Source organism: Mercurialis annua, linkage group LG6, assembly GCF_937616625.2.
Source record: "Mercurialis annua linkage group LG6, ddMerAnnu1.2, whole genome shotgun sequence".
Taxonomy (NCBI): domain Eukaryota; kingdom Viridiplantae; phylum Streptophyta; class Magnoliopsida; order Malpighiales; family Euphorbiaceae; genus Mercurialis; species Mercurialis annua.
Genome location: NC_065575.1, coordinates 40,880,803 through 40,907,322, shown reverse-complemented (window position 1 = coordinate 40,907,322; position 26,520 = coordinate 40,880,803). Strand labels below are relative to the sequence as shown.

General features: G+C 30.5%; 3 protein-coding genes and 1 long non-coding RNA gene across 4 annotated transcripts; 1 reads left to right on the top strand and 3 right to left on the bottom strand.

Moving 5' to 3' along the window:
- Positions 1–2,629: 2,629 nt before the first annotated feature.
- LOC126686942 (protein TRANSPORT INHIBITOR RESPONSE 1-like) lies at positions 2,630–6,314 on the top strand. Its single transcript, XM_050381246.2, has 3 exons — positions 2,630–3,241; positions 4,267–4,759; positions 5,063–6,314. Exons 1-3 carry the CDS (start codon positions 2,778–2,780, stop codon positions 5,858–5,860), a joined length of 1,755 nt encoding a protein of 584 aa, XP_050237203.1. The 5' UTR covers positions 2,630–2,777; the 3' UTR covers positions 5,861–6,314.
- A 4,721-nt stretch (positions 6,315–11,035) lies between these two features.
- Positions 11,036–12,241, bottom strand: LOC126685843 (rRNA-processing protein FYV7). The gene is made up of 3 exons (XM_050379816.2): positions 11,956–12,241; positions 11,758–11,867; positions 11,036–11,489 (listed from the first exon to the last, which is right to left on the bottom strand). Exons 1-3 carry the CDS (start codon positions 12,128–12,130, stop codon positions 11,211–11,213), a joined length of 564 nt encoding a protein of 187 aa, XP_050235773.1. The 5' UTR covers positions 12,131–12,241; the 3' UTR covers positions 11,036–11,210.
- Positions 12,242–14,358: 2,117 nt separating this feature from the next.
- Positions 14,359–15,738, bottom strand: LOC126685939 (uncharacterized). The gene is made up of 2 exons (XR_007643753.2): positions 15,552–15,738; positions 14,359–14,625 (listed from the first exon to the last, which is right to left on the bottom strand). It is a non-coding gene; the product is annotated as an uncharacterized LOC126685939 (long non-coding RNA).
- A 1,928-nt stretch (positions 15,739–17,666) lies between these two features.
- LOC126686339 (bidirectional sugar transporter N3-like) lies at positions 17,667–19,723 on the bottom strand. The gene is made up of 6 exons (XM_050380378.2): positions 19,531–19,723; positions 19,420–19,456; positions 19,093–19,303; positions 18,852–19,013; positions 18,649–18,768; positions 17,667–18,140 (listed from the first exon to the last, which is right to left on the bottom strand). Exons 1-6 carry the CDS (start codon positions 19,574–19,576, stop codon positions 17,895–17,897), a joined length of 822 nt encoding a protein of 273 aa, XP_050236335.1. The 5' UTR covers positions 19,577–19,723; the 3' UTR covers positions 17,667–17,894.
- Between the last annotated feature and the right edge of the window lie 6,797 nt (positions 19,724–26,520).

Genomic DNA, 26,520 nt, shown 5'->3' with positions numbered 1-26,520 from the left:
TTCTTTTGGCTGCCCATCCGGTTTCCAAAATTTCGCCCTGACTAATCCGAATTTGACCCGTGTCGCGCACTGTCATGGTAGATGAGTCTGCCAATAGAGATTTTTTGCATTTACAAGATTCGAACCCGAAATCTTATTTAAACGATATCAAGCCACTTATCACTTGAACCAATCTCCATTGTTACATTACTTTTCTTTTGAACTACATAAACCCTAAATGCAATCTCGTACTTAGTTGCAATTTATCCTCGGAAGCACCACTACTTCACGTGTGGTTGTTTTAATAAAATATACTACTATATTATATGTTTAGAAATTAACTACAAGCAAAGTGGACCGATATCTTAAAATTTAATTAAATCCCTCAAAGCATTAATTAACCTTAATACATCTGTTCCAAAACAAAAAATCCATAAAATTATAGAATTACTTGAAGATTAATACAATGTTATCAAAAACTATAAATAATGCACAAAATTATATTGAACAAGAAAAAATAAACAATGAATTATCTGCTATGATAATTTTTTTTGATAATTGCTATAATTTTATTTTTTAAATTATACTAGGAAATACGATAGTGATGTAGTATTTTGTGATATTTTAGTTAATTAATTAAGAAAATTATAAAATTTGAAAGAAAAAAGTTGTTCCACTCGAGGGCAAGAAAGATTCCCGGAGAACCAAGCGTGGGCTTAATAATCTTCTAATTAATTAATCATAGTCTTAATCACAATTTTATTATTAATTTTAATCTGGCCAACTCATCTTCTCAGTTCTTTCTTTAATTCAACATTTTTATATGGTTAACTCATTAACACCTAAGTTTCGCAGGTTAACATTTAATTTAATTACATTAACTCAAAGATACAGCGATATTTTTGTCTATATGTAAAAGTTGCCCCTTGACTACCCTCTAACTTCACATATGATTTTAAGAAAATAGAATAGTTAATCTTATATTAACTCATATATTTTCGCCCGATTTTTTTTTTGTATATTTCTATATTCATAAATAACATCAGAAAATTGTGAGATTTTAAGTATTTTTTTATTTGATGTTAATAAAAAAATAATATAATATATATTAAAAAAAATATAAACATAATATTAACGAATTAAAAAATATACGACAAGAAATGAATATATAATTAATATTTAAAGGAAAATAAAGAGCTTAAGAATATTTTTATTTTGATAAAATAAATTAATATTTTAAATCTACTTTCACTATTTTTATAGATATGAAATTATAAATACATTACTTTTAAAATGTGATTATATATAGAAAAATAAAATTATGAGAGTCTTCAGTTTTTTTTATAATTATGAGAATCTTAAGTTATTTTTTATTTTATTAAATAAATAAGTTATTTTGAGCAAACCAGTAGTAATTTTAATTAAATAAAATATAAATTTTGATATTAAAATAAAAAATTCAAAAGATTAAATTAATACATTGCTGCATTATTTTTATTCCAATGATTAATCTAATCTATTTAATATTTGTAGTTAGTATATGCTAATCTAAATGGTTCATCTCTACATAAGTAAGACAAAAAGCTGCGTTTACATTGCCAACAGCTCAGATCTTTCCTTCAAATAAATTTATAATCTGAACCGTTGATTTTTAACCACATCAGCTTTTAGACATAAAAAGGACAGGTCTATGGACTCCATGCTTTGAGACAGGGCCATCCCATAATACCATGTCCTTTTCAGACACTGACAATAGTACCCCTTCATTTTCCTGGAAAGAGGCGGTAACTATGGCTAAGAGATAAGGGACAATCTCGTCATTTACAATAATCGAAAAGCTGAGAATCACTCAATAATTTTGTGTTATGGTAGTGTACGGTACACCTGAGGTAAATAAATTGTAACAGTTTACTGTGAAAAAAGATGAATTATTTACCCTTATAGGTTAATGTGCATAAAATTAAAAGAAAAAACTGTTTTGCTAATAACAGCAGTCCGTACGCTGTCGAGAAAAGTGTTATATGCACTCGTTTGTACTTTTTGATTAATAGTAAAGAGATCAGAGCCGTTGAAGCTGAATACTATTTGATTTAGATTTTACCGACTATTGTACAGAGGGTGCACAGTGTACAATTGTGTCGTCAAATTAAAATCATCAGATGAAAGAGTCAAATATGATTGGACGGTCATGATGTCATCCTACAACCCAAATAACAATATCTCACATCAGATCATTCATCATGTTATTTGATCACACTCTTTCGTTCTCTCCTAAGGGTAAGTGGTCCCCGTTGATCTCCGATCCCTCAGATCCAGCCGTGCAACGCGAATCATGAGATTCCCTCTCCACCATCCCTTCTCTGCACGTCATCACACTTTATCATTTCTCTCTCTCACACAATAAATGATAAATTGAAGAGAAGTTCAATTTCAAGTTCTCGCCACGTATTTGAGAGTGGCTCCACGCTCTCTCTGACATACACCCGTTTTCTGCGGCTCTTCTTCGTCGCCAACGGATAAGATCTCTCCTCCATCCACCGCAGATCCAACGGCGTAAGAACTCATCTCACATCCACGTGTCAAAACCGCAACACTTAAATCTCACTGTTTAACCTTAGTTAAAACCTAACCTCACTACCCGGTTACTACAACATTATTTGCTCCAAACTAAAAAAAAAATGGTCTCTTCATCTTTTTAATCTCATTATTTCTCTCAGTGAGAGTCTAACCTTTCAGATCTAAACCAAAAAACTCCAAACTCCAAAAACGACACCGTTTTCGTCACAGTACCGGCATTAATGTTGAGAATGGCGAGCTCGTTCCCGGAAGAAGTTCTCGAACATGTATTCTCATTCCTACAGTGCGATAAAGACAGGAACTCTATATCAGTGGTCTGTAAGTCATGGTACGAGATTGAGAGATGGTGTCGGAGGAAGCTGTTCATCGGAAACTGCTACGCGGTGAGTCCGAGAATGGTGGTGAGTCGGTTTCCGGAGGTGAGATCGGTGGAGCTGAAGGGGAAGCCGCATTTTGCGGATTTTAACTTGGTGCCGGAGGGATGGGGCGGGTATGTGCTGCCGTGGATAGTGGCGATGAGCAGCGCTTATCCGTGGCTGGAGGAGATCAGATTGAAGAGAATGGTGGTTAGTGATGAAGCTTTGGAGTTGATTTCTAAGTCTTTTAAGAATTTCAAAGTTTTGGTTCTTTCTTCTTGTGAGGGTTTCTCTACTGATGGGCTTGCTGCCATTGCTTCTAATTGCAGGTTTTTTTTCTTTTTAATCCTTTTTTTAAAATTAAAGATGAGTGTTTTTATTTTTGGATTAGTGAAAAAATGTGGATGTTAAAGAGGAAAATTGAGTTGGTTTTAATTTTATATCTACTTTTAGAAGTGGAATAGTTTAACATTGATAATTCTTATAATAGTAGATTTTAATTGCTTAGATTTCGCAACAAGGGAGATTTTTCTTTTATTAGTTTGTGAGTGTAGATTTGTTACTTTTTATGGCTTTATGGTGACTGTGTATGAGTGTGATGATGATGATGATGAATGTGTGTAAAAATCCAACTTTTTTTGTTTGAACTGTGGAACAGGTACTGTTATTAACTTATTGTTATGGTTTAGTTGGATTTAGTTCTAGATTTTTTTACCTATAGATTCAAATTCTTGAATGGGAACATTTGCTTCTGGTTATATGTGTTAGATCTGGGGCTTTTACTTGTTCCTGTAATAAAAAAATAACTCGAAATCCAGTGAAGATTTCATTACATTGCTTTTCCGGTATGTTGATTTGTGTTCTTGTGGTTGAGTTTTGTATAAGATTGTCTAGATTTTGGAAGCTTGCTTCTTGTACAATGTGGGTTTGTTTTAGATTCCGGGCGCATATTCTTGTTGCATTATTTCCTTTTGCTACAGTGAGAAGGATGGATTTTTTATATGTGATAGATTATTTCCTTGCTGTAAGTTTATTTGTGATATTTATTATGTTCAATGTGAGTTAAAGCAAGGAATGACATCTCCAATGTACTTTTCATATTTGAATTTTGGACGGTTGGATTGGAGATGATTGTTTCTTAATGTGTGATAATTTTGGCCGGCTTAGTATACAAGTTGAATGACTGTATGTTGGAACCATGTTTGTTGAGGAAAGTTAGGTAGTCTTGTCATTTTCAGTGATTGCAACAATTATGGACCACAATCTTTATCATGGAGTTATAAAACAACTTTATTTAAATATTTGTTTCAATTTCGTGAACCTTGTTCTTATTAGCTATGCAACTTGTCTGTAGGAATCTTAGGGAGTTGGATTTGCGGGAAAGTGAAGTGGATGATCCTAGTGGGCATTGGTTGAGCCACTTTCCTGACTCATTCACATCGTTGGTCTCCCTTAACATTTCCTGCTTAGCGTCTGAGGTGAGTTACTCATCCCTGGAGCGCCTGGTGGGCCGGTGCCCCAATCTGATGACTCTTCGGCTCAACCGTGCTGTGCCCCTTGACAGGCTTGCTAACATACTTCGCCGTGCTCCTCAGCTGGTTGAGTTGGGCACAGGTGCCTACTCTGCTGAGCTGCGGCCTGATGTCTTCTCAACTTTGTCTGGAGCTTTTTCTGGGTGCAAGGAGCTAAAAAGTTTATCTGGGTTTTGGGATGTGGTCCCAAGTTACCTTCCAGTAATCTACCCTATCTGTTCTGGATTAATGTCATTGAACTTGAGCTATGCCACCATTCAAAGCCCTGATCTTATTAAACTCGTTAGTCAATGTCACAGTTTGCAGCGCTTGTTGGTAAGTTTGTTTCTACAATGAATGTTAGTTTTCGCCAGGATTTTGTTTGTGTGCAATGTTTTTTGTACTTTGCTATTGGTGATAAGTATAATAAAGTTAGTAGTCTTAAGTAACTTTAAAATGTTATCCTGACTTGGTCGCAGATGAGATATTGGTTTGACAATTTGTTTGCACCATTTGACTGTGCTAGAACATTTTAGTTACTGTTGAAACAAAGTTTTCAGGTGCAAAATTGATATAGGATTAGATTTGAGTGTTTAGTCTCTGTTTCAGTTTCTTAAGCTAATGAGGGAATGATTGCAGGTCCTGGATTACATCGAAGATGCTGGCCTGGAAGCTCTTGCCGAAAACTGTAAGGACCTGCAAGAATTGAGGGTATTCCCATCTGATCCATTCGGCCCCGAACCAAATGTATCCTTGACGGAACAGGGCCTTGTCGTTGTTTCAGAAGGCTGTCCTAAGCTTCAGTCTGTTCTGTATTTCTGCCGCCAGATGACTAATGATGCCTTGTTTACAATAGCTAGGAATCGTCCAAACATGACTCGCTTTCGTCTTTGCATTATTGAACCACGAACGCCTGATTATGTAACTCTTCAGCCACTGGACGATGGTTTCGGAGCTATCGTTCAACACTGCAAGGATCTCCAGCGCCTATCCTTGTCAGGTCTTCTCACTGACCGCGTGTTTGAGTACATTGGAACTCATGCCAAAAAGCTAGAGATGCTATCTGTAGCTTTTGCCGGAGATAGTGATCTTGGACTCCATCATGTGCTGTCTGGATGTGAAAACCTTCGCAAACTAGAGATTAGAGACTGCCCATTTGGGGACAAGGCTCTTTTGGCCAATGCTGCAAAGCTGGAGACAATGCGATCCCTTTGGATGTCTTCTTGCTCTGTGAGTTTTGGAGCATGTAAACTGCTAGGTCAAAAGATGCCTAGGCTAAATGTAGAAGTAATCGACGAGAGGGGACCTCCGGATTCGAGACCAGAAAGTTGTCCCGTTGAGAAGCTTTATATTTATAGAACTGTTGCCGGGCCTAGAATTGACATGCCTGGTTTTGTTTGGACAATGGACGAAGACTCTGCATTAAGATTCTCATGAAAAATCTCAGCGCTTCCTTCTCAGTCCCAAAGGCCTTACTTCGGCAAGTGAATGCAGCAGGTACATGCTCCATATGCTACTCATTATCACACATTTTATATCCTGTAGCTTGGTACGTATGCGGAAACAAGGTGTGGAAGGTAAAACCAAGGCTTGAAAGCTCGAATGCCATCCGTTTTACAGATCGACTGAGCTATTGGTTACTGGTTAGCTGTTAATAAAGCGATAGAAACTGATGCTGCTCGTTGTAGCACTGATTAATCAGACTCGTTATTTACGTGTTTTATTTGCAGAATTTCTAAGAGTTCATGCATTTTTTATTTCTTGAAGAATGGACAAGAAGTGATGATGTGTTAATTGGAATGTTATGCAATTGAAAACTTATCATAATTATTGTCATCATTGCAACATTTGGTCCTCTTATCTCCAAGAATAATTATGATTTCTAGCTCAACTGTGAATTGACCGAGTTATTTTTATTATCTTTGGCAGAAATTGCAATCATAATTATTTAGTTTCGGTAATGAATAGGCTTCAGGTGAAAATCCTGAGAATTATAGGTTAAATTTAAGGTGGATTGTAATAAAAGAAGGGGTCAGCTTTCTGTTACTGTCTAATCTTTGGTTGCTTGTCAGATTGTGATTTTGATTAATGAAAGCCCTGTCATGTGATGTGTTATTAACATGTTGTACAAACTGGCTGCTGCTATTTCCTGTCAGGTTTTACGTTGGGAAGTGAAATTTACCTGATTATTAATCAACCGACATTTTGAAACTCATTTGTTTTTTTTAATCAGAATGAATATGATTAATAATAGGCAAATACATGTTTAGCTCCGCTCCAAAATGGAGAAATAGATAGAGATTACGAACAATACATACACTATAGTTTTACTACCTAGATATACAATTGAGAAATGTCAAATGAACGGACGTTTTTGGTGTTGTCATACCTGGTAAAATTACAAGTCTTCGGATCTTTGAAAAAAATGATACCATAATTGTAGCGGAAATCCAACTCTCTTGAATCTCAAAAATTCATCATCTCTTAACTAAAAAGATGAAGAAGATTAGAATTTGAGTTAGACTAGATCAAATCTAATTCCACTATACATTAAATTAGACTAGCGACTCATTAAAAAATGAAAAAAAAGGACTTAGCTTGTGTACTATTTTAGCTAAAAATAGATGAGAAAATTTTAGATAGATTTGGTTCAATTTAAAATAACGCGGCGTGCCGAGTTTACTTAAAAAATTCTCAAAATACAATTAAAAAGTTTAACTTATACACTTAAATTTACATGATTAAATGCGATCAGCTGAAAGACTTGAATATAATGATTGTGAAAAATGATTTAAAAAATGACATAAGTTGTAGATTTTTATTTTATTAGTTATACTATATGAATGTCCTCAGTGAATTTTTTTTCACAGAGTGACTGTGAATAATAAAGTAAAAGAAAGAAAAAGGTTGCGTACTGTGAGGTTGGTGGCCTGACCTCTGTGGCCCTTGAGGTGTATTGGTAATGTATTGTAACTTTCACTTTATTTTAATTTGTATTTTTAAAATATATTTGAAATTGTTTCTTCAAATTTATCGACTGTTGTGCCATGTGATAGATTCGGTCACATTGGTTTGTGTCCACTACTTTTTGCTTCTCCATCCTCCCTCCTCCACCACCGCCACCACCGCCTCACCACCGCCACTTTCACCTGCTCTCTGATGACCCATCAACCCTAACTTACTCACAGTAACACTAGTACTTTTTACTACTTTCTTTATTCCGTATTATTTGATGTGTAAAGACTTTACACAAAAACTTACAAGATTTATGTATGAAAATACTATACAATTCTAAGCAGGACTCAAAAAAAAAATTAATCTTAATCTCTTACTTTTTTAAATTTTATAATTTTAAATCTCTTAAAAATATATACTCCCTCCGTCCCAAATTGATAGGCACTATTTGCATTTTTTTGTCCCAAATTATAGGCAGTAATTTATTGTTTGAATGACTAATTGTCATATATATCCTCATTAATTATAGTTTGAATGCATTGAAAATAACATAAAAGATGCTAAAAGACAAAATTGCTATAAAATTGCTACTATAATAAATTGCTACTGGTTCTAAAAATAACTCATTCAATAATTTTATACTCCCTTATGTCCATAAAATTATTCACTTTCTCATTATTATATAAATTTTAAAAAACATAATTAATGGTATTTTTTTTATTTAGTATAACACTTTACCTTAAACTATAATTAGATAAAAAACGAAATAATACTGTATTAAATAAAATAAGATAATTTTTAAGATTGACTTGTTTTATAGATTTTTATTTTTATCCTAAATCACCTATCAATTTTGAAACGGAAAAAAATAAAAATTCAAACTAAATCGAGCGAATATATTCAGTCAGTTTTTAGATCAATTCCATTTGATTTATAGTAATTTTGAAACAAACCAAAAAGATCATTTTTTTATTAAATTGAATCGAGTTAAATTTATTGATTAAGTTTAGTTATTTGTTAGATTTAAGTTTTACACAATCCTATATGTGAAACATGTCCCAACAAACCCAACTTCCCCCACCCAATTTAAACATACTGACCCATATAATAAGAAAAGGGTATCCTTAAAATTAAATAAAACTACATGTATATGTACATCTCTGCTAGCTAGTGGGGCATTTATCAAAATTAACTTCTTAGTATTACCACAGCAAAAAAAAAAAATCAATTTTATTGGGTGATGATGGCCACACGTTTGATGTACTTATGATCTATCATAATGTAATATTCTGTTTACTATGATTGTCGCTCAAATCTGATTTCATCACCTTTTTTTTAATTTTGACTGTTTTGGTTTCATGATGAGTAGACGCAGTAAATAAATGATAGTATTGCATGGTTTGAATAGTTTTATAGAGAAAATAAAACTTGAAAAACAGAGCCAACTCAGGGAATCGAATCAATGATTGTAGCATCGTGGTTTCTGGGCTCAATTAATAATCATCTCAATCATTTTGTTGCCATACTTTTTTTTTACTTTATCTCCATTTTTCCAAAATTTAATTATTTGAAGGTGCTCAAGTTTTAGGATTTCACTATTAGGTATAAATAATAATTATTATTTTCTGAATTTTGGAAGAAATGTATATTATTTTTTTCTCTAATATTTTAGTAATTTTTCAAGATTGTAAAAATAATATTTTTGAAAAGTTTAGAGAAAAACAGTAATTTAAAATATAAATTTAGGGAGTTATAGTAATTAGTCCTAAGTTTTATAGTAACGTTGAAAGTGAAACTGCAGTTAGGCTCGGAATGGTCATGTTGGCCCTCTCATTGATTTACTGGACTGATTGCCATGCTATTATTATCTTCATTGGTAAAAAAGGCTCATTTTGGGCCTTAATCTTGAACAGTAAATTGGGCTTGGTCTATAACTTAGTCCAGCTCCAGGTACCTATGGGCATGTATAATTCGAACAAAACACAATTTTTTTTTGATGAATAACAAAACACAAATTTAATCGATATTTTCAGCTCAGTTAGGTTTAACTTAATAAAAAAATAGTTTATTTACGGGTTTTGTTTAATATTGAGGATGTAAAAATACTCAGTGAAGTTTTAGTACATACAGAACCGAGCTGAAAAAATTAATTGAACCGGGTAGTTTGATTTGATTTAAAAATATTTAAATCCTTTAAAAATCGGATTTGAAGAAGAAAAAAAACTAATTTGGTTCAAGCGGAGTGTATAGCTTTAGATTAAGTTGAATCCTTTAAACTATGATTGGCAAACCGGGCTCAATTATTTAAATACAAAAACCATGTTACAAAAAGACCCCGTATGACTTAAAACAAAAACACCATCTATGGCTTGGAACCAAAAAAATGATGATTTTTTTTAGATAGGAAAGATAAATGAATCATTTGATATGGATTTTTTTTGCAAATAAATACCTTAAAGGAGTATTTTCCTCTATAACACATTAAATAAAGATATTGAGATGAAGTTCAATAAATTTACACCATCTTTTACCAAATGAATTGTATAAGCAAAAAAGTTAATTAAATTCATCTACTTCATTTATTTGATAATAAACGGTGTACATTGTGAACTTAACTCTCTCAAACTGAAATGAATTTAAGAGAATCCCAATCTGAAAAGCTTATACTTGAAAATTGAAGCCTAAAACTAGAAGAACGAATTCTACTTTACAACATCCGTCATCAAAATCAAAATGACAAAATTTATCAGGATGAATAAATTGAAATGATGTAATAATTATAAATTATAAATTGTACTCCTCTTTATCATAAAAAACAAAAACCCATTTTAGAGTGATAGAGACTACAGTTAATCTTGATGTCTAATTGGGTAAAAACCTCAATTTTTTCCTCTTGCATTGGATTAAAAAATATACCACCGACCTTAGAAATCTAAATATATAATAAACAAAAGACCAAGAGCCAAAGTCTAAACTCTAAAGTAGAAGAATGACAAATATAAACACAACTTGGGTAGTTAAATTACAGCCACTAGTTGTACCATTCTAACAAGTAACAAGTCATCAAGTCTTCTTTTTTGAGTCATCAAGTCTTTCAAAAGCTTAAATTCCACGCTGGCTATATTGAAAATGTAATTACACTGACCTGCCCAAAGTCACAGCAAACGCATACATCATCACCTTCTTAATCGAAAATAATAGACTCCATTTAAGGGGAACCATTTTTTCTCTGGTTCATTATAATAGATAACAATGGGGAAGTTGATTATCTTAGAGTCAATTGAAGAAGATGGAGTTGATTTCAAGGGACTTTTAATGGCTCTTCTCATTGCTTTAACACTCATGTTCATCTGCAGCGCCCCTCCTCGTCGCAGAACTTTCGTGATGAGTCGCTTTGCTTAAGATCAAGAATTCGTAGTCATGCTTCATTATCCATAAATTTCTTCTTCTGTAGCATTTCTAAATGTTCTTTTTGTGCAACCAAATTTATAAACACATACGACTTGTAGTTTGAAGTTTTGCAGTTGTGAGACTTTATTTTGTAATTCATTTCTGTTGTTTCTATGTATACTTAAACTTTGTCTTAATTTATATTCAGATTAAGAATTTTATACTTTGAATTGTGTTGATTATGAAAGCAATCGGATCTCAGAACTATTTCAATGATCAATATATCTCGACTCGTTAAGGTTAAATAGCATACTCTAGCATGACAAAAGAACAATTTTTGCTCAGACATCAAAACTATTACAACAGCAACTCATTTTGTTTACCATGTTTCACGCAATAAAACCACAATAAGAACCATGCTTGGATTTATATGATTGCAAAATTAATTCGAACCTTGAATGGTCTGCAAAAGATGCTCAATTCTATACTTCATAACAGGCTGACCATGTCGGGTTTTCTTGAACATCTTCACTCTTTCAGCTTTTCTACGAGCTTCAGCCTTTTCTCTTTCTTCTTTCTTCGCTTTGAAAACTGCCTCCCTCTCAATTCTCGCATTCTCTTTCTCTTCACGTTGTTTCTCATATAATTCTCTCAAACCGTGCTTCTGCTTGTTCTTATTCTTATTGATCGTTTTACTAGGTTCTGCAGTTTCCTTAGTACCCTGTATTAACACAAAGTAGTAAACGAAAATTACAATTCTGCACACACACAAATCTCCACTTCATCGGGACACCTAAAACTCGATTTTCAAACATGTATCGAAAGCTGATTGTAAAACCAAAAGTACTACCAGATAAGCAGACCAACTGTTTGACCACTAAACTATTAAGTTAAGCTAAGTAGCACAAACAAATGTCCTGTTTCTCCATATCCGTATTCAACCGACACTTCATTCAATCAACGTCTACCGTTTCCAAAATGGTCCGTACCTCCCGTGGTCTAACAGCTGAAGACAAATCATTGGGTTGAATTTGCTGCTTTATCTTTTTCCTATACTGGTTCACACATTTAGCATTCTTGTAAAACTCTCTCTGCTTCTCTGATTATCAAACATTAAGAAGAAATTTAATAAACAACCTGCAAATTGCAAAACATAAAATTAAATGATAGAATTGAAAATTTGTTACTTTTAATTGCGGGATTGTGGTGACTGCTCGTTGATTTTACATTAGCAAACACTTCAAGAGAAAGCCCACGCCCTCCTAATCGCGTCATGTTCTTCTTTTTCATGTTTACGGATTTTGAGCTTTTAAGCTTCTCATTCTTGTTTACCTCGTCGTTAATTGAGCTTCGATTCTTCATGATTTTGTCCGATTAGGTTTAATTTGGTGCAGTTGATGAGTCTGATTGAAGAAAACAGGGGACAATTCTGGAGCCCTAATTTTGACCAGTAAGCATGAAATTTAGTAAAGCGATGATAGGAAGTGATACGATGTAGTTTTGTGGAAAGGGTTACATGGGCCAGGCCCAAATGTTGCACTGATTTCCTTGCTCTGTTATACGGCATCATCTTAATCGTTTTGGAATTTTTCCGGGAGTTTTACAAAAAACAAAACAACTATTTTGAGAATATTTTAAAACAATTATACTAGTGTCTGAACATCTAAAATCTTCTACGTTTATTCTGTTTATTTAACTGTTTAAGTAATATTTGTATCAAACTAATGTTTGTAATCAATTATTTCGTTTTAATTTTTTTTGTAAATCATTCTTGGGAAAAATTGAAAATTATTTAAAAAGGAAAAAGTAATCCCAAATATACGGAAATCTCAAATTTATTGGGGTCAATACGTGATTAACTTTCAAAAACTTTTTTAACACTTAATTATTAAAATCTTTCTCACCCAACACTTAATCAGTGTTTGAAAAAGAATATGAAGAAATAAAATAGAATTGGAAAACAGCGGAGATGGAGATGGAGGAAGACGGCGGTGGTGAAATGGGGCCGGAGAAGTTGGCGAGCTGGAGCTTAAGCAGTAGCAGGTGCATGGAGAAGAAGAACTGGTGCTGTTTTGGTCAAGTCGATGATCTTCTAACCAATTCTACTGTTGGTCCTGGTCACACTGCTACCGCCCTTGATGTCAAAAAAAAATACAAGATAAAAAAGAAAAAAAGGACTAGATAGGGTAGGAAGATGAAGAGTGCCGAAACTAAAAAAAATAGCTAATTACTACTTTAATTAGTTGACATGTCAGTACACATTTATGCTTTACTAATAGGTGGGTGGCTAAAAGTGTTCTAATGAATTTCATTTGACACATGGATTTCATGCAATAAACTATATTTTTGACTTTTAAGTTACTGTAATAATTAATATATACTGTACTATTATCTTTTTACATTAATTCTTAAACAATTAAAATAAATAAAATTCATTAATTTTTATGAAATACACACGAAAAATACGCATAATATACCTCGAGTGTATTTATTATTCCTTATAAAACATACACAAAATATAGTAAATAAAAAATACGCAAAATATACTTATTATTTTCTATAAAAAAATATTTATTATTTACCATAAATATATATAAATGTATCAAAATTAATTATTTTGACATTACAAAGTATACACAATGTATATATAAAGAATACTTATTATTTTTTATAAAGTATACAGAAAAAGTACATAGAATATATCTATTATTTCTTATAAGAACATACACAAAGTATACACAAAATATATAAAAAGTATATTTATTATTTTATAAAAAAAGTATATTTATTATTCAAATGTATCAAAACTAATTATGTTGATATTACAAAATATACACAAAATATATATAAAAAATACTTATTATTTTCTATAATATATATATATATAAAATACATAAAAATTCTTATTATTTTTTATAAAGTATACACAAACTATATATAAAGAATACTTATTATTTTCTAAAGAAAGTACAAGATTTATTCGAAAATATATTCTAATTAAAAAGTATTCACAAAATATATTTATTATTTTAAAATTTAGAAGTATACAAAAAATATATACAAAATATATACAAAATATATATATTATTTTAAAATTACAAAATATACACAATAAATTCACATAGTATATTTATTTTTTTAAAATTAAAAAATATACAAAAAGTGTATATGAAGAATACACAGACTGGAGTTACAAAATATACACAAAGTATAAAATAAACTATAATTATTATTTTCTATAAAGTATACACAAAAAATACATAAAAAATATATAGAGTATAATTATTACTTTTTATAATGTATACATAAAATATACACAAAATGCACTTATTATTTTCTAAAAAAATATAATTTATACAAAATGTACAATCAATAGAGTATACTTATTATTTTTTATAAAGTATACACAAAATATACATAGAGTATATTTATTAGTATTTTTTTATAAAAATATATATAAAATATACATAAAATATACTTATTATTTTTCTTCATTTTTAATTATTAGATAAACATATTTGTGAGTAATTATATACTTACAAGCAACTCAAATTTAAAACTTTTTTAGCACAAGTAAAGACAATAATGTATACAATAACAAAGTATTTATCATAATGGCAGCAATTCATAACAATCTCCCTAGAGAGACTCTTTATTTTTACAGAAGCCAATACATATATAGTCACAGGTCTCATAAACAAGAAAAACCATCAACAAGGAACTAAAACATAGTAAACAAGTTTAGGTCCATTTCATAATTAAAACTTAGTTTCCTTATAAGTAGTAGTGTGATGCTCATGACCGGCGACCTTATTCTTATCATCTTCATCATGATGAGCCATACCAAAAGCACTAACCTGTATTTAAACAAAAACTAATCATAAGTGAAAGAAAGAAAGGAGAAAAAAAAGATTCACTATTTGTTAAGCCTTTTTATCAAACACATCCACATAAGTTTAGTGATGCAGTTGAGAAGTAACTGTGTTAGCCCCCCTCAAACTAGACATGTATGCAACATTTGTAGCTTGATAAGAAAATAGTCTTGCAACAGTTTGTAGAACAATAAAAAGCAGCAGAGAAGCATTATAGTGAAGCAGATTTATAAATATCAATACAAGAAACACTAAACATCTTTTTGACTTTATATCCATTAAAAGTCAAATCAATTTAGCACCTGACTGAGCTCAAAATAATCAGCTCCATTTGCTTTCATGTCCTTATTCTAGAACATCCAACGAATCCGCAAAGTAACCCATAATTGTAATGCTACAACCTTGTAATTTTTGCTTCTTATACCATGACGTTAATAATATAGGCAATGATCACAATAAAGGTCACTTTCCACTAATATAACTCAACTCTTTCCTTACGTATAAAAAAGAAACAAGAATTATGGAAAAGCAACACCTCTCTTGTTCAGTGAATGAAATAAAACTTCCAATATGCATAGCTAAGCTCAGTTCTTGCGAATCTCATTGAGAGTCATTCTTAGATTATTCTTGCACTGACAAGAATAATTTCACAAATGAATTCCTTTGAGGAATTTTATCGAACACTCGATGAGCGTGGAAAAATAATGTTTCCATAAATCTGTTCACAACTTGTTTCTATTGTTAAACCAACAACATCCAAAACTCATATGACAACAAATTAATGCAGCAGAGATTTATTTAAGGATCAAAAAAGTAAATTTTGATTTTAAATTTGTCTTAAACTTTTAACGTTCTGTAATTAAGAATGGGTTGTGGAGCATCAGAATTTGACTCTGAAGATCTATCGTTACCTGCCAGAATCCAACCGATTCTCCGACGGAGATTTGAGATAGAGAGAAATAATGGAAGAGAACGGGAAAAAAATGGAAGAGAACGGTCCCAAACATATCAAGTCTATCACGTGACAACACGTATCCTTGGAATTATTTTCAAAAATTACGTGTTATATTTAATTTCTTCAATTTAGAAAGTGTTGATCCCAATTAAAAGACTACTTAAGTGCAGAGTGTAATTATTTTAATTTTTTATGTGTACCGTCTAATTTCCTCATCATTCTTTCAAAGGTAAATAAATTACTATATTCTATGTCAAATTTTAAAATTTAATTTATTCTTTTTAAGTTTTTTTAATAGATACTATATACTAGTAATTTATAAACTGAAAATGAAAACATAAATCTCAATAATTATAGAGATCACATAATTATATAATTACCAACTAGACGGTTCGGCGATTTCAAAAATATTCGTTTTAATAAATTTTATTTATTTTTTAAAATTTCTTTAGATCAAACTAGTGAAAGAAATGAAAAAAATCAGAAATCAGAATCGGCCAAAAACTGATTAACGATTAGCATATGCATTTTGTTTTTGTTAAAGGTTAATTTTTATTAATAAAATTGTCAGAACTATAAAAATATGTGACTCCTCAATATAACTGAATGAGCTCGTCTAAAAATAAATAATGATACAAAGAAAGCAGGCATCCAGAAGAGACTGATTAGCCACTAAATGGATACCACTCATCCGTAAAATAATGATATTTTTAAGATATTAAGCCGTTAATTTATTTTTCGTAAATAAAATTGAAAAATGTTGCAAAAAGTTCTTATATAGACCCTATTTGTGATTTATTTATCGATTCAAGCCAACATACGTTAGAAAATTATATATCATTGAAAATATGTAAAATCTTATAACATTTAATTGGTTGAGTCCAATGAATAAAATACAGATATTTAGAGAAAAAATTTCGAGAATTTTTTACATAGATTTAATTTACCACGTCATCTATATATTAAGCCAATTACAGTAAACCCTCTAATAGTTAATATTCAATAAATTAATAATTCTAATAATTAACAGAAAATTGAGGGAACCAACTTTGTTACACGTCGGATATAATTAATAATTCTATTATTTAATAATTAATAAAATTTTAAATATATTTTATATGAATATTAATTATTAGAGAGATTTTTTTTAAAGAAATGTATATATTTACGTATAAATATAATATATTAATTTAATTTATATGTGAGAGATAAAAGCGTTATGTAAACTTAATTATTTACTAAAATAAAAGATCTCTCATATGCCAGTAAAAAAAGATATTAAAAGTTATTGTACTTTATCAATATATCTTTTTGATAATTATTTTTTAATTTAATATCAAATCGATATTTTTGAAATACAAAGTTATTTATTTTAAATTGAATAATTGTGAAGTGTATTTAATTGGTTTTTTTATAATATAACATTAATATTAGGTCTATGGATGCAAATATTTTAAAATATATTGAGCAATATTAATTAAATTTATAAGCTATAAATGTTTTCTCAATTTAATTACGAACTTTAAAACGTCTCAATTGTATGCACATAGCTGCATTATTTTCTCAGTTTGATACATATGTTGACGTGACACTCATTCACTGGAATAATTTTATTTAGGTGAACATCATATTTGTTAGCCACGTAAGCATATTATGACCTCATGTATCAGATTGAGAAAAAAATTCATACAATTGGGACGTTTTAAAATTCGTGATTAAAGTGAAAAAATATGTATAGTTTATAAATTTTTTTAACATTATCCTGATATCTTTTATAATTTTCATAATTTTTCATATACAAATTCTATAAATTAATAATTCTAATAATTAATAATTTTTTGATCCATCATGTTATTAATTATTAGAGGGTCGGCTGTACATTATAATACATCATTAAATTGGCGTTATTGTAATTTCGTTTATTATTTTTTACACCGTTTAATAGTAATATTACAATAACGCCACCATTTTAATGACGTGTCATAATGAGATTGATTTGTCTATGGATGACGTGATAGACTAAGTCTATATAAAAATTTGTCAGAAATATCCGTCGAATAGAGAAATCAAATAATGGTGGTAAACTCTGAATTTTATTGCTCATAAAAAATGCAGTAGTTATTGACAGAAGGCCAGTATAACCGGTCAAATATGCAGGAAATGAAAACCCTCATCGCCGAAGAATTTGAAGCTACAGATGAACAACATGTATAATAATCCGCTCGAGAGCAGTTATTCTGAATCAGCATCATATAGTGCGTCTGATGTGAGGTTCATAAGAACAGAAAAGGCTACAAGTTTACGCATTGTTGAGTCCAGTAGCTGCTGCTGCTCCTCCGTCGAGTACTGCTGCTTTTTGCTCTTGTTTAGGGTTTAAGTTGGTGGCATTAGAATTTTGAAGACCATCTTTGCTCTTTTGAGGCTCAATTTTTGCTAGTTCTTGTGAGTTGGTGGTAGGCAGGATCTGTTCCTTATTTTTGTTCTTGTAGATCATGTACAACGCCATCTGAGCTATTCCGAACAAGAATCCTAGGATGTTTGGTGACTGAAATCATCAAACAAAAATAAGCGGTTAATTAAGTAAAGTACACCATTCGGTTCTAAACCGAACTCAATTTTTTTTAATCAAATCAAACCGAACTTTTAGAAAATTTCAAATATAAAACCAAACTAAACTAGTTTCTTTGGTTGATTTTTGTTTATTTATTATTTTGGTTTGTACAAATATTTAACTGATGTTTTTTTTGATGAATAACTGAAATCTTTTTACTTTTAAAACTAAACTGAATCATAAAACCAAACTAAAACTAAGCGGCCTGATGACATAAGTGACTTATTCTATAGATAACGTGGTAGACTAGAATTATTCCAAAAAAAAAAAACTCTAATAATAAATTTTGGTTTTGGGAAAATGAAAATTGGTTTACTAAAATGAAAAAAAATGAAATAAAAATGATAATAAAAATATAAAAAGTTTACAATTCAGTAACTGAAATGAAAAGATTAACCCAATTTTTGCATACAAAAGGTTGATGAATTAAAGGAGTACTTACAGCAATAAAGTAATCATTAACAGCAAGTCCATAACCAAGCCAGCATGTAGCACAAAGAGTCAAGAAAAACGAGAGTGAGAATGGCATGTATTCCACACTCCTTGTCCTTATAACCAGCCTCTGTAATCAACATTCAATCATAATTAATATTCACAATCCTAACTATTTTTCATTCAAACATACACAGAAATAACATTTGATACCATGATACTAAGTGGAGCAGCAAACACACAAACGGAGAAGACGGCGCAAATCCATCCAACAATGTGTGCCCTAACAGACCCATGACTCAACTTTGCCGTTAATAATACTATCAACAAATAAGCTCCCAAGTTGAAAAACACCAGCAGTTTCACCGTTAACTTCTGCAGAAATATAAATGATTCAGTTTGTTACTTCGTTAACGTGTACTACAAGTAAAACAAAACCTAAAACATTTAATACCTTTGCTGACTGTGTTGCATAGATTAGAAATATAGTTACGTAAATGCCTTCTATGAGACAGCCAATTGAGTTTATAGTAATGAGAAGAATTGCATTCTCCTTTAGAGTCGCATAATAGAGAGTTAACATAGCACTGAACAGTGCAACTGAATACGGAATCGATTGGAACCCTTCTGTTGATTTTTTCTTTATTACTCTGTAAAACGTCGGCCTGAAACAAAACATATTCAAGAACAATACTTAAGTTTATAATATATTATATCGACTTCTACGTTTCAGCGTTTCGTTTGTAAAAATTTAAACTATATATTAATTTCATCAACTTACAATGGAGCCAGATATACAAGGAATGACACCACATTACCTGAAAATGCAAAACATTAAAAAATAAGTATCGATATTAAAGAACTTGAATCGGAGAATCGAAGAGAAATATACCAAGAATCCCGAAGGCAAGAACGAAACGGGGATCATTTAATGCCATTCTTGGAATAAATTAGATAATAAGAAGCTCTTCCGCGAGGTGATCCGCTGATATTTAATTTAATTTATTTATAAAAGCAAGATCACCAAGCAAGAAGAGCTATCTTAATTAATTTAGCTTGCTTGAAAATGCTTATTTCGTTACAGAAATTGTATTTCCTTATATAAGGCTATAAAGAGGAAGGAGCTGACAAGGCAACTATTCATACTTTAGACACTTCTTCAATTAAAACTATAAAGAACAATTAAGCCGTTCTCGCATATTTTGTAAGCTAATATAAAACCTAGCGTACTTAGTTGTTTAGTATGCATAATTTTATTTCTACCGAAAATTTTACGTTAAATTAAAACTATAAATAAAATAAGTAGAATTAATTAGTTATGTATTTTTGTCCAAAAATTTTATGTTCAAACCCACCACCTAAAAGTTTGCTGCTCGACGTTTATATCATTTAAGATATAGCTCATTAATGAATAAATTTAAATTTAGTAATTAGAATAAAACGAATTAAAATTTTGATAGTTTGAGTGCGAATTTTAAATTTTTTCTATCTTTTATTTTCCTTTTTTCTCTCGTCATATTCTACTTAATATGATTATTGAATCAGCTTTTGATGATCGAGAGCATGATAAATGAGTCTTTTGAGTCCCATTCTCTTCTCTTTTTGGTAGTTTGCTGTTGCCAGGTTTCATTAGATTGACGTTGTGATGTCGTGTAAAGGTAAATTAAATTTGGCGTTTGTTTCTCTTGAGACAATAAGTTCCTTGCTCAACTATATAATTGAATAAGAGAAACTGAATTTATGAGGCAAAATGAACTTAGCTTCCCACAATTTTAGTGTTTTGTCAAATATATCACGATCTTTAAATTTTTCCAATTTAATCCTTTATCTTTTAATTTTCACCAAATATACCAAAGACTCGTTTTGAGCTGATATAGCGTAATTTTAATTATTCGTTTACATGTGCAAAATGTATCTTATGTAGCATATATATACAACCTTGCACTACATCAGTTCCAAATAAAACATGGGTATATTTTGGCAAAAGATTAAAAGACGACAAATTAAACTGGTAAGATTTAAAAATCGTGGTATATTTGGCAAAAACGTTATAGTTATCGGTAGATACGTTCATTTTACCAATCAAGTTAGATTTACAAATTAGTACTTTCTTAAATAATGTGCATGTCTTATTTTTAAAGTTAACTGTAAAAAAGTAAACACGAAATTATTCTAATTAATTCTTTCAAGTTGGGGACAAACTATGGTAAGAGAGCCGAGGAGATCGGCTTAGGGCGCCAGGTGGGAAGGCAGCTTGAGCCATTGGCTGACGTGAAGCAAATGATTGAGACAAAAGAAGACAAAACGGTAAAAGTGTATGATTAACTCTAATCATTTTATTAAAATCGTAATTAAACGTCTGCTTAGGGATGGAGTTTGCACGTGAGAATAAATTACAGTTTCCCAAGAAGGCCCCACAGGCCGTTACATCTCCAACGGCATTTCATTCAGTCCTTATTTCTAGAGCCGGATAAGCCCGTAAAAACCAGTTCAAAACTAATTTGAAATCAGCCCAAAATCGGCCCGGTCAAACTCGGCTCCGCACCGTTCAAATTCGGAACCAGATAAAAATCGGCCTGCAATCATGGAAAAACCGATGCCATCTATTTTAATTGTTCAACTCTTTGACAACATGAAAAAACCAAAAGCTCTGCCCTCCTTCTCTATCGATCCAAGGGCTAAAATTCCTTTCTTGAACGAAACTAGATCTTGTGGAATCATATTGAATATTTAACGATATATTCCGTGCCTTACTAAAAAACCGATCTGTACCAGTTTCAATTTTTTTAAATCGTGAGTCGGCGGTTCAAATGTCAACCCGTTGATAAAAATTAATTAATTGTAATATATATATGTATGTATAGCACAGTACGATGAAAGTTGTAAGCTGTGTTCGGGGCGGAGTTATTGTCTATCGTTGGCCTCTATGGTAGAATCAGTCGGGAACCCAACATTGAGGTATTGAAAAAAACCACAGTTCTAAAAAATCATATCGTCTACCAAAACATTCACTGAGGAGGCAGAAACCCTTTTGAAAGACCTCGGTTTTTACTTTTTTATCGTTAATGTTGAAAAATTTCAATATGATGCTACAAAAATAAAATATTATCTGAATTCTCCTCCAAAAAAAAGAGAAAGTTCGAAACAATTGCGAGTTTATATATATATATATATATATAATTTATTTTAATTAATTTTTTTGGTTAACATAATATTTATAATTTGTTTTATTTCGTTATTTTCTTGCAATATTATCACATGTTATTCTATTTTCAAATTATATTTTTTAAAAAATAAAATTTTAATTTTACTTTCAATTTTTTAATCCGTCTAGAACCCGGAACCGGAACCGTCCAGTTCCGAACCGGCATGGAACCGTCACTTAGGCGGTTTCGGGCCGGTTCCATTTTTTGAACCGTGACCCGCCGGTTCCGAACTGGAACCGCTGAGTTATGAACCGTGGCTACCTCTACTTATTTTTGTCAATAATTTTATATTAATATTTTATCTCAATTACTATCATACTATTATTTATTCTTTATACTTAAGTTTTTAGTGAGTAATACTTGAATATATTCCTCGTCACTTAGCACAAAATATGTCGATCGATTTGCAAGAATAAAATTAAAAATGATATCAGCAAATACACTTTAAAAGCTTTTAGAAAGTTTAGAATTGATTTTTCTGTTATAAGAACGAACTCTCTTTATCATTTAATCTTACGCGTATATATTGTCTATGTGTTAATTTAATTAATGCTTCTGTATTTGATTTTTTTGGTATTATATAGTTTCCTCTATTTTGCTCTACATGCAAACCCTAAAAGTTTTTCCATTTAGAACGTTGGAAAGCACACAAACAAATTGTCATTTAGGCAGAGTTTGCAACAGTTGTTGTTGGAATTTTGTGATTTCTTTTTAATGAAGAATAGCATGTCGTGTACGTTAATGATTAATTAATATGGTTAGACTGATTAGGTTTTAAGTGATAAGAAATGCTATGTGTAAATGCACTCATCAAAATATGATAGAGTTCAGAATTGGAGGGGTATAGTATCCAGAGATTACATAATATATTAAGCATACACATTGCCGGTCAATTTAGTACTAAATAGATCGGTGTATTAGTCTAGTTAAATGATTTTACAATGTGGTTAATAACTGTTCGAGAGTAATTTCCTAAAAAAAAGTTTTGGTTAGAATAAGTAAATCATAAAAATAGAAACTTTGAGGAAGTGATTTTTTAAGATTAATTACCAACAAAATTGGGTATAAAAGATTAATTAAAGTAAAATTTATGTTATTGAAAAAAAAGCACTCCGAATTTGACATTTTGTACCAATAAGTAATGAGTTATAGTTCAAATGGTATAAGCGCCGAACACAAAATATTAAGGCCGTAAGTTCAATTTTTCGCACAAATGCTCTTCCCTTTCCAATTATAGAAAAAAAAAACTTAACATTTCGTGTTTCAATCACTACAATTGCTTTCCCAAGACATAGACAAAAAAAAGAAAATAATGTCAAATAGATTTGAAGTTCTCTACGTTTAATTATCTTATTATTACTTTTCATCATACTAGTTTCGCATTACGTGTTACGCACGTAGTTCGTAGCGTAACTCGTCAATGTACATATTAATAAATTTATTATAATTATATTGATTTTTTTATGTATAATCAATAGTAAATTAGTTAGAATTTTTGTAAAAATAATATAATATATCCTATTATAAATTTTTAATTACTTAACTTCAATAACATATAGATTTAATTAATAATATATCTTACTTAATATTTGAATAATTAATTTGAATAATTTAATATTTGAACTAATAATTAAATTTATAATTATGTACCGTATTGCAAAGTAGAAGATATTAAATAGCTAAACTTATATATAATAATTTATTTTATTCTTTGAAAATAATTAAGTTAGGCACCAACAACCTACATTAAAGCTAGTATTTTTTTTTTTGAATTCATCAAATTTCATTAAATCGAATATGAAACAGTTACATTTGTAAGAAATTCGGGATAATTCGAAAACGAAACCCGATGACCTGACATGGAACAGACAACATGCTGTCTGATTCGCAGATCTTACTTACGAAAACAAAAATTAATTATTAACTGTTTCGCTAATTAAGTGCAATCTTCAATCAATCTTCGATCAAACTTCATCCATCACCCATCACCCGTAAACTCACGTCATCCGGTTCAACCACCACTTGATAACTCCTTAAAGCTAGTATTATAGTAACTTGTTAATGGTGTACAACCCGTCCATTTAAATGTTCCAATAACCAATAAGGATTTGGACAATTTTGATTTTGAGTCCAATCAAATCAAAAATTTGGACAATTTTAACTTTGAGTCCAATCAAATTAAAAATTTGATATACTGAATCTTTTCTTCTTTTAATTTAATATAACCATAGTTAAATAATTAACTTAATTTTATTAATTATATATATGACAGTAATATAATAGAAATTTAAATAATAATATATTGATTAGTATTTTGATTTTGTAGTTCAACTTCAATCAATCTAAAACTAAAAGGTAGCTATTTCTACTTATTTGGAGACAATTTAGCTATTTTTTCATATTAAATTAGCAAATAGGAGATAATTTAGCTATCTATTCTAGTTAGGACTTTAATTAAAATATATATTTAGTGACTAATTAAATAACTAATTAGTAAATGATTATAAAACCTTTATTTAGTAATAAATTAGAAAGGATTATTCGGTAAATTTGTCTGTCCCCCCCATCCGTACTTTTATATATAGTATAGATATAGATATAAATAAGGATTTGGAAAATTTTGATTTTGAGTCCAATCAAATTAAAAATTTGATATATTGAATTTCTTCTTTTTTGGTTTAATATAACCATAATTAAATAATTAATTTAATTTTATTAATTATATATATATATAACAGTAATATGATAGAAATTTAAATAATAATATATTGATTAGTATTTTGATTTTGTAGTTCAACTTCAATCAATCTAAAATTAAAAGGTAGCTATTCCTACTTATTTGGAGACAATTTAGTTATTTTTTCTATATTAAATTAGCAAATATTTGATAAAAAAATTAGCGAATAGGAGATAATTTAGCTATCTATTCTAATTAGAACTTTAATTATAATATATATTTAGTGATTAATTAAATAACTAATTAGTTAATGACTATAAAACCTTTATTTAGTAATAACTTAGAAAGGATTATTCGATAAATTAAATTAAAAAGGATTATTCAGTAAATTTGCCTGCCCCCCATCCGTACTTTTATATATAGTATAGAAAGGTTTTAAGCAGTGTTTTCAGACCCGGACCGGACCGGCCGGTTCAACCGGTTAGACCGGGAACCGGAGGTCAGTCCGGGTCAATTGTACCTTAATACCCGGATTTCCGGTTCAACCGGATTGAACCGGAAAAACCCGCAAGAACCGGTAACCCGTTGAACCGGAAAAACCTTTAAAACCGGCCGGTTTTTTATAAACCTAAACAAAAGGGATGATTTAAGATGGCAGCCGTAGGGACGATGTTGGTGCGGTTGGAGTCTTTCAGATAGACTCAGCATGAAAAATGAAAGTGCAGCCATTTTTTGGTTCCTTAAAAAATGAAAGTGCAGTAGTAAATTATTTATAAGCTTTATCTTTAGAAATCCATGCTTATGCTTTTAAGCAGTAGAGTCTATAAGTTGTGATACATAATATTTTGATGGTGAGAAAATAGATGGTTGTGGCGGCTGGGTGAGGTTTTGAGAAAAATAATAGTAATAGCTAGGTTAAGGTTGGGGGTCATAAGTTGCCTATTGGGCCAGGTTTATTATAGAGTTATGGTTAAATTTGTTTTTTACTATTGAAGTCCAATAAAAATTATATTAATTTATTCATTTTTACTTATAAAAAAACTATTCAAGTCCAGTAAAAATCACATTAAGTCTATTTTATTATGTATTTTAGATTCATTTTTAAATATATTATAATTTATATTAAGATGTCTTAATTTTTACTTAAACGGTTGAACCAACGGTTGGACCGGTTCAACCGGTTGAACCTTAATCCGAAAGGCATAGCGGTTCTCTTGCCGGTCCGGGTTTTAAAACATTGCTTAAAACACTCATACGAATGTTAATATATTTGTATTAGTCTTTGCACTTTGAAATTCATAAGAATAAGACAGTAAGACTACGATTGTTTCTGGCCAACACCTAATCAATTCATTTAAAACATCTTTCGTGCATGAAATGTGTTAACTATTTTTTTTTTGAAAGTACTGTATTAACTATTCTAATGATAATTTTATGAGCATTAAAGACACAAGATTATAATGATAAACTAATATATTAAAATGATTAAAAAAAACAGAGATAACTAATAATGTATCATCACAAATATTATAGAGTATAAGAACTAAATATTTTTGAGTTATTGGAAGAAATTAACATGGATTTTTTAATTGTGGTAGTAAGATGCAGTCAATAGGATTCGAATGAATTATAATATTAACAATACGCTAATCCAGAAAATAAAATTATATATAATTATAAACTGAATTAACACAATATCTAAAATTTTCTCAGTCAACATTAACACTGGTGTCCAGTGTGGAGAAACACAAAATCATGGGGCTGATGAATTCTCCCATGGGGGAGACTGCTTCTCCACAACTCGCCAGACGAGGATGATGGCCTACTGCAGGGCATTTCACCCTTTCAAGAAATTAAAAGAAACATTGGTTCAACAAGAACCAATGATAATTGATAACAAGAAAAGGAGGGTTCAATAGACATTTTGGTTGAACAAACAATATTATTATACATCATTGCTTCACTATTTCGAAATGGGAGATGATCCTTCTACTACTTA

Excerpts from the sequence above, each read along its gene's own strand:
- LOC126686942 (XM_050381246.2), top strand. The coding sequence starts at position 2,778 with ATGTTGAGAATGGCGAGCTCGTTCCCGGAAGAAGTTCTCGAACATGTA. Across the intron at positions 3,242-4,266 it reads GCCATTGCTTCTAATTGCAG|GAATCTTAGGGAGTTGGATT; the intron begins GTTTTTTTTCTT and ends ACTTGTCTGTAG. Across the intron at positions 4,760-5,062 it reads ACAGTTTGCAGCGCTTGTTG|GTCCTGGATTACATCGAAGA; the intron begins GTAAGTTTGTTT and ends GAATGATTGCAG.
- LOC126685843 (XM_050379816.2), bottom strand. The coding sequence starts at position 12,130 with ATGAAGAATCGAAGCTCAATTAACGACGAGGTAAACAAGAATGAGAAG. Across the intron at positions 11,868-11,955 it reads CCACAATCCCGCAATTAAAA|AGAAGCAGAGAGAGTTTTAC; the intron begins GTAACAAATTTT and ends TTTGATAATCAG. Across the intron at positions 11,490-11,757 it reads CAGCTGTTAGACCACGGGAG|GGTACTAAGGAAACTGCAGA; the intron begins GTACGGACCATT and ends GTGTTAATACAG.
- LOC126686339 (XM_050380378.2), bottom strand. The coding sequence starts at position 19,576 with ATGGCATTAAATGATCCCCGTTTCGTTCTTGCCTTCGGGATTCTTG. Across the intron at positions 19,304-19,419 it reads CTTGTATATCTGGCTCCATT|GCCGACGTTTTACAGAGTAA; the intron begins GTAAGTTGATGA and ends GTTTTGTTTCAG. Across the intron at positions 18,769-18,851 it reads CTGCTCCACTTAGTATCATG|AGGCTGGTTATAAGGACAAG; the intron begins GTATCAAATGTT and ends TGTTGATTACAG.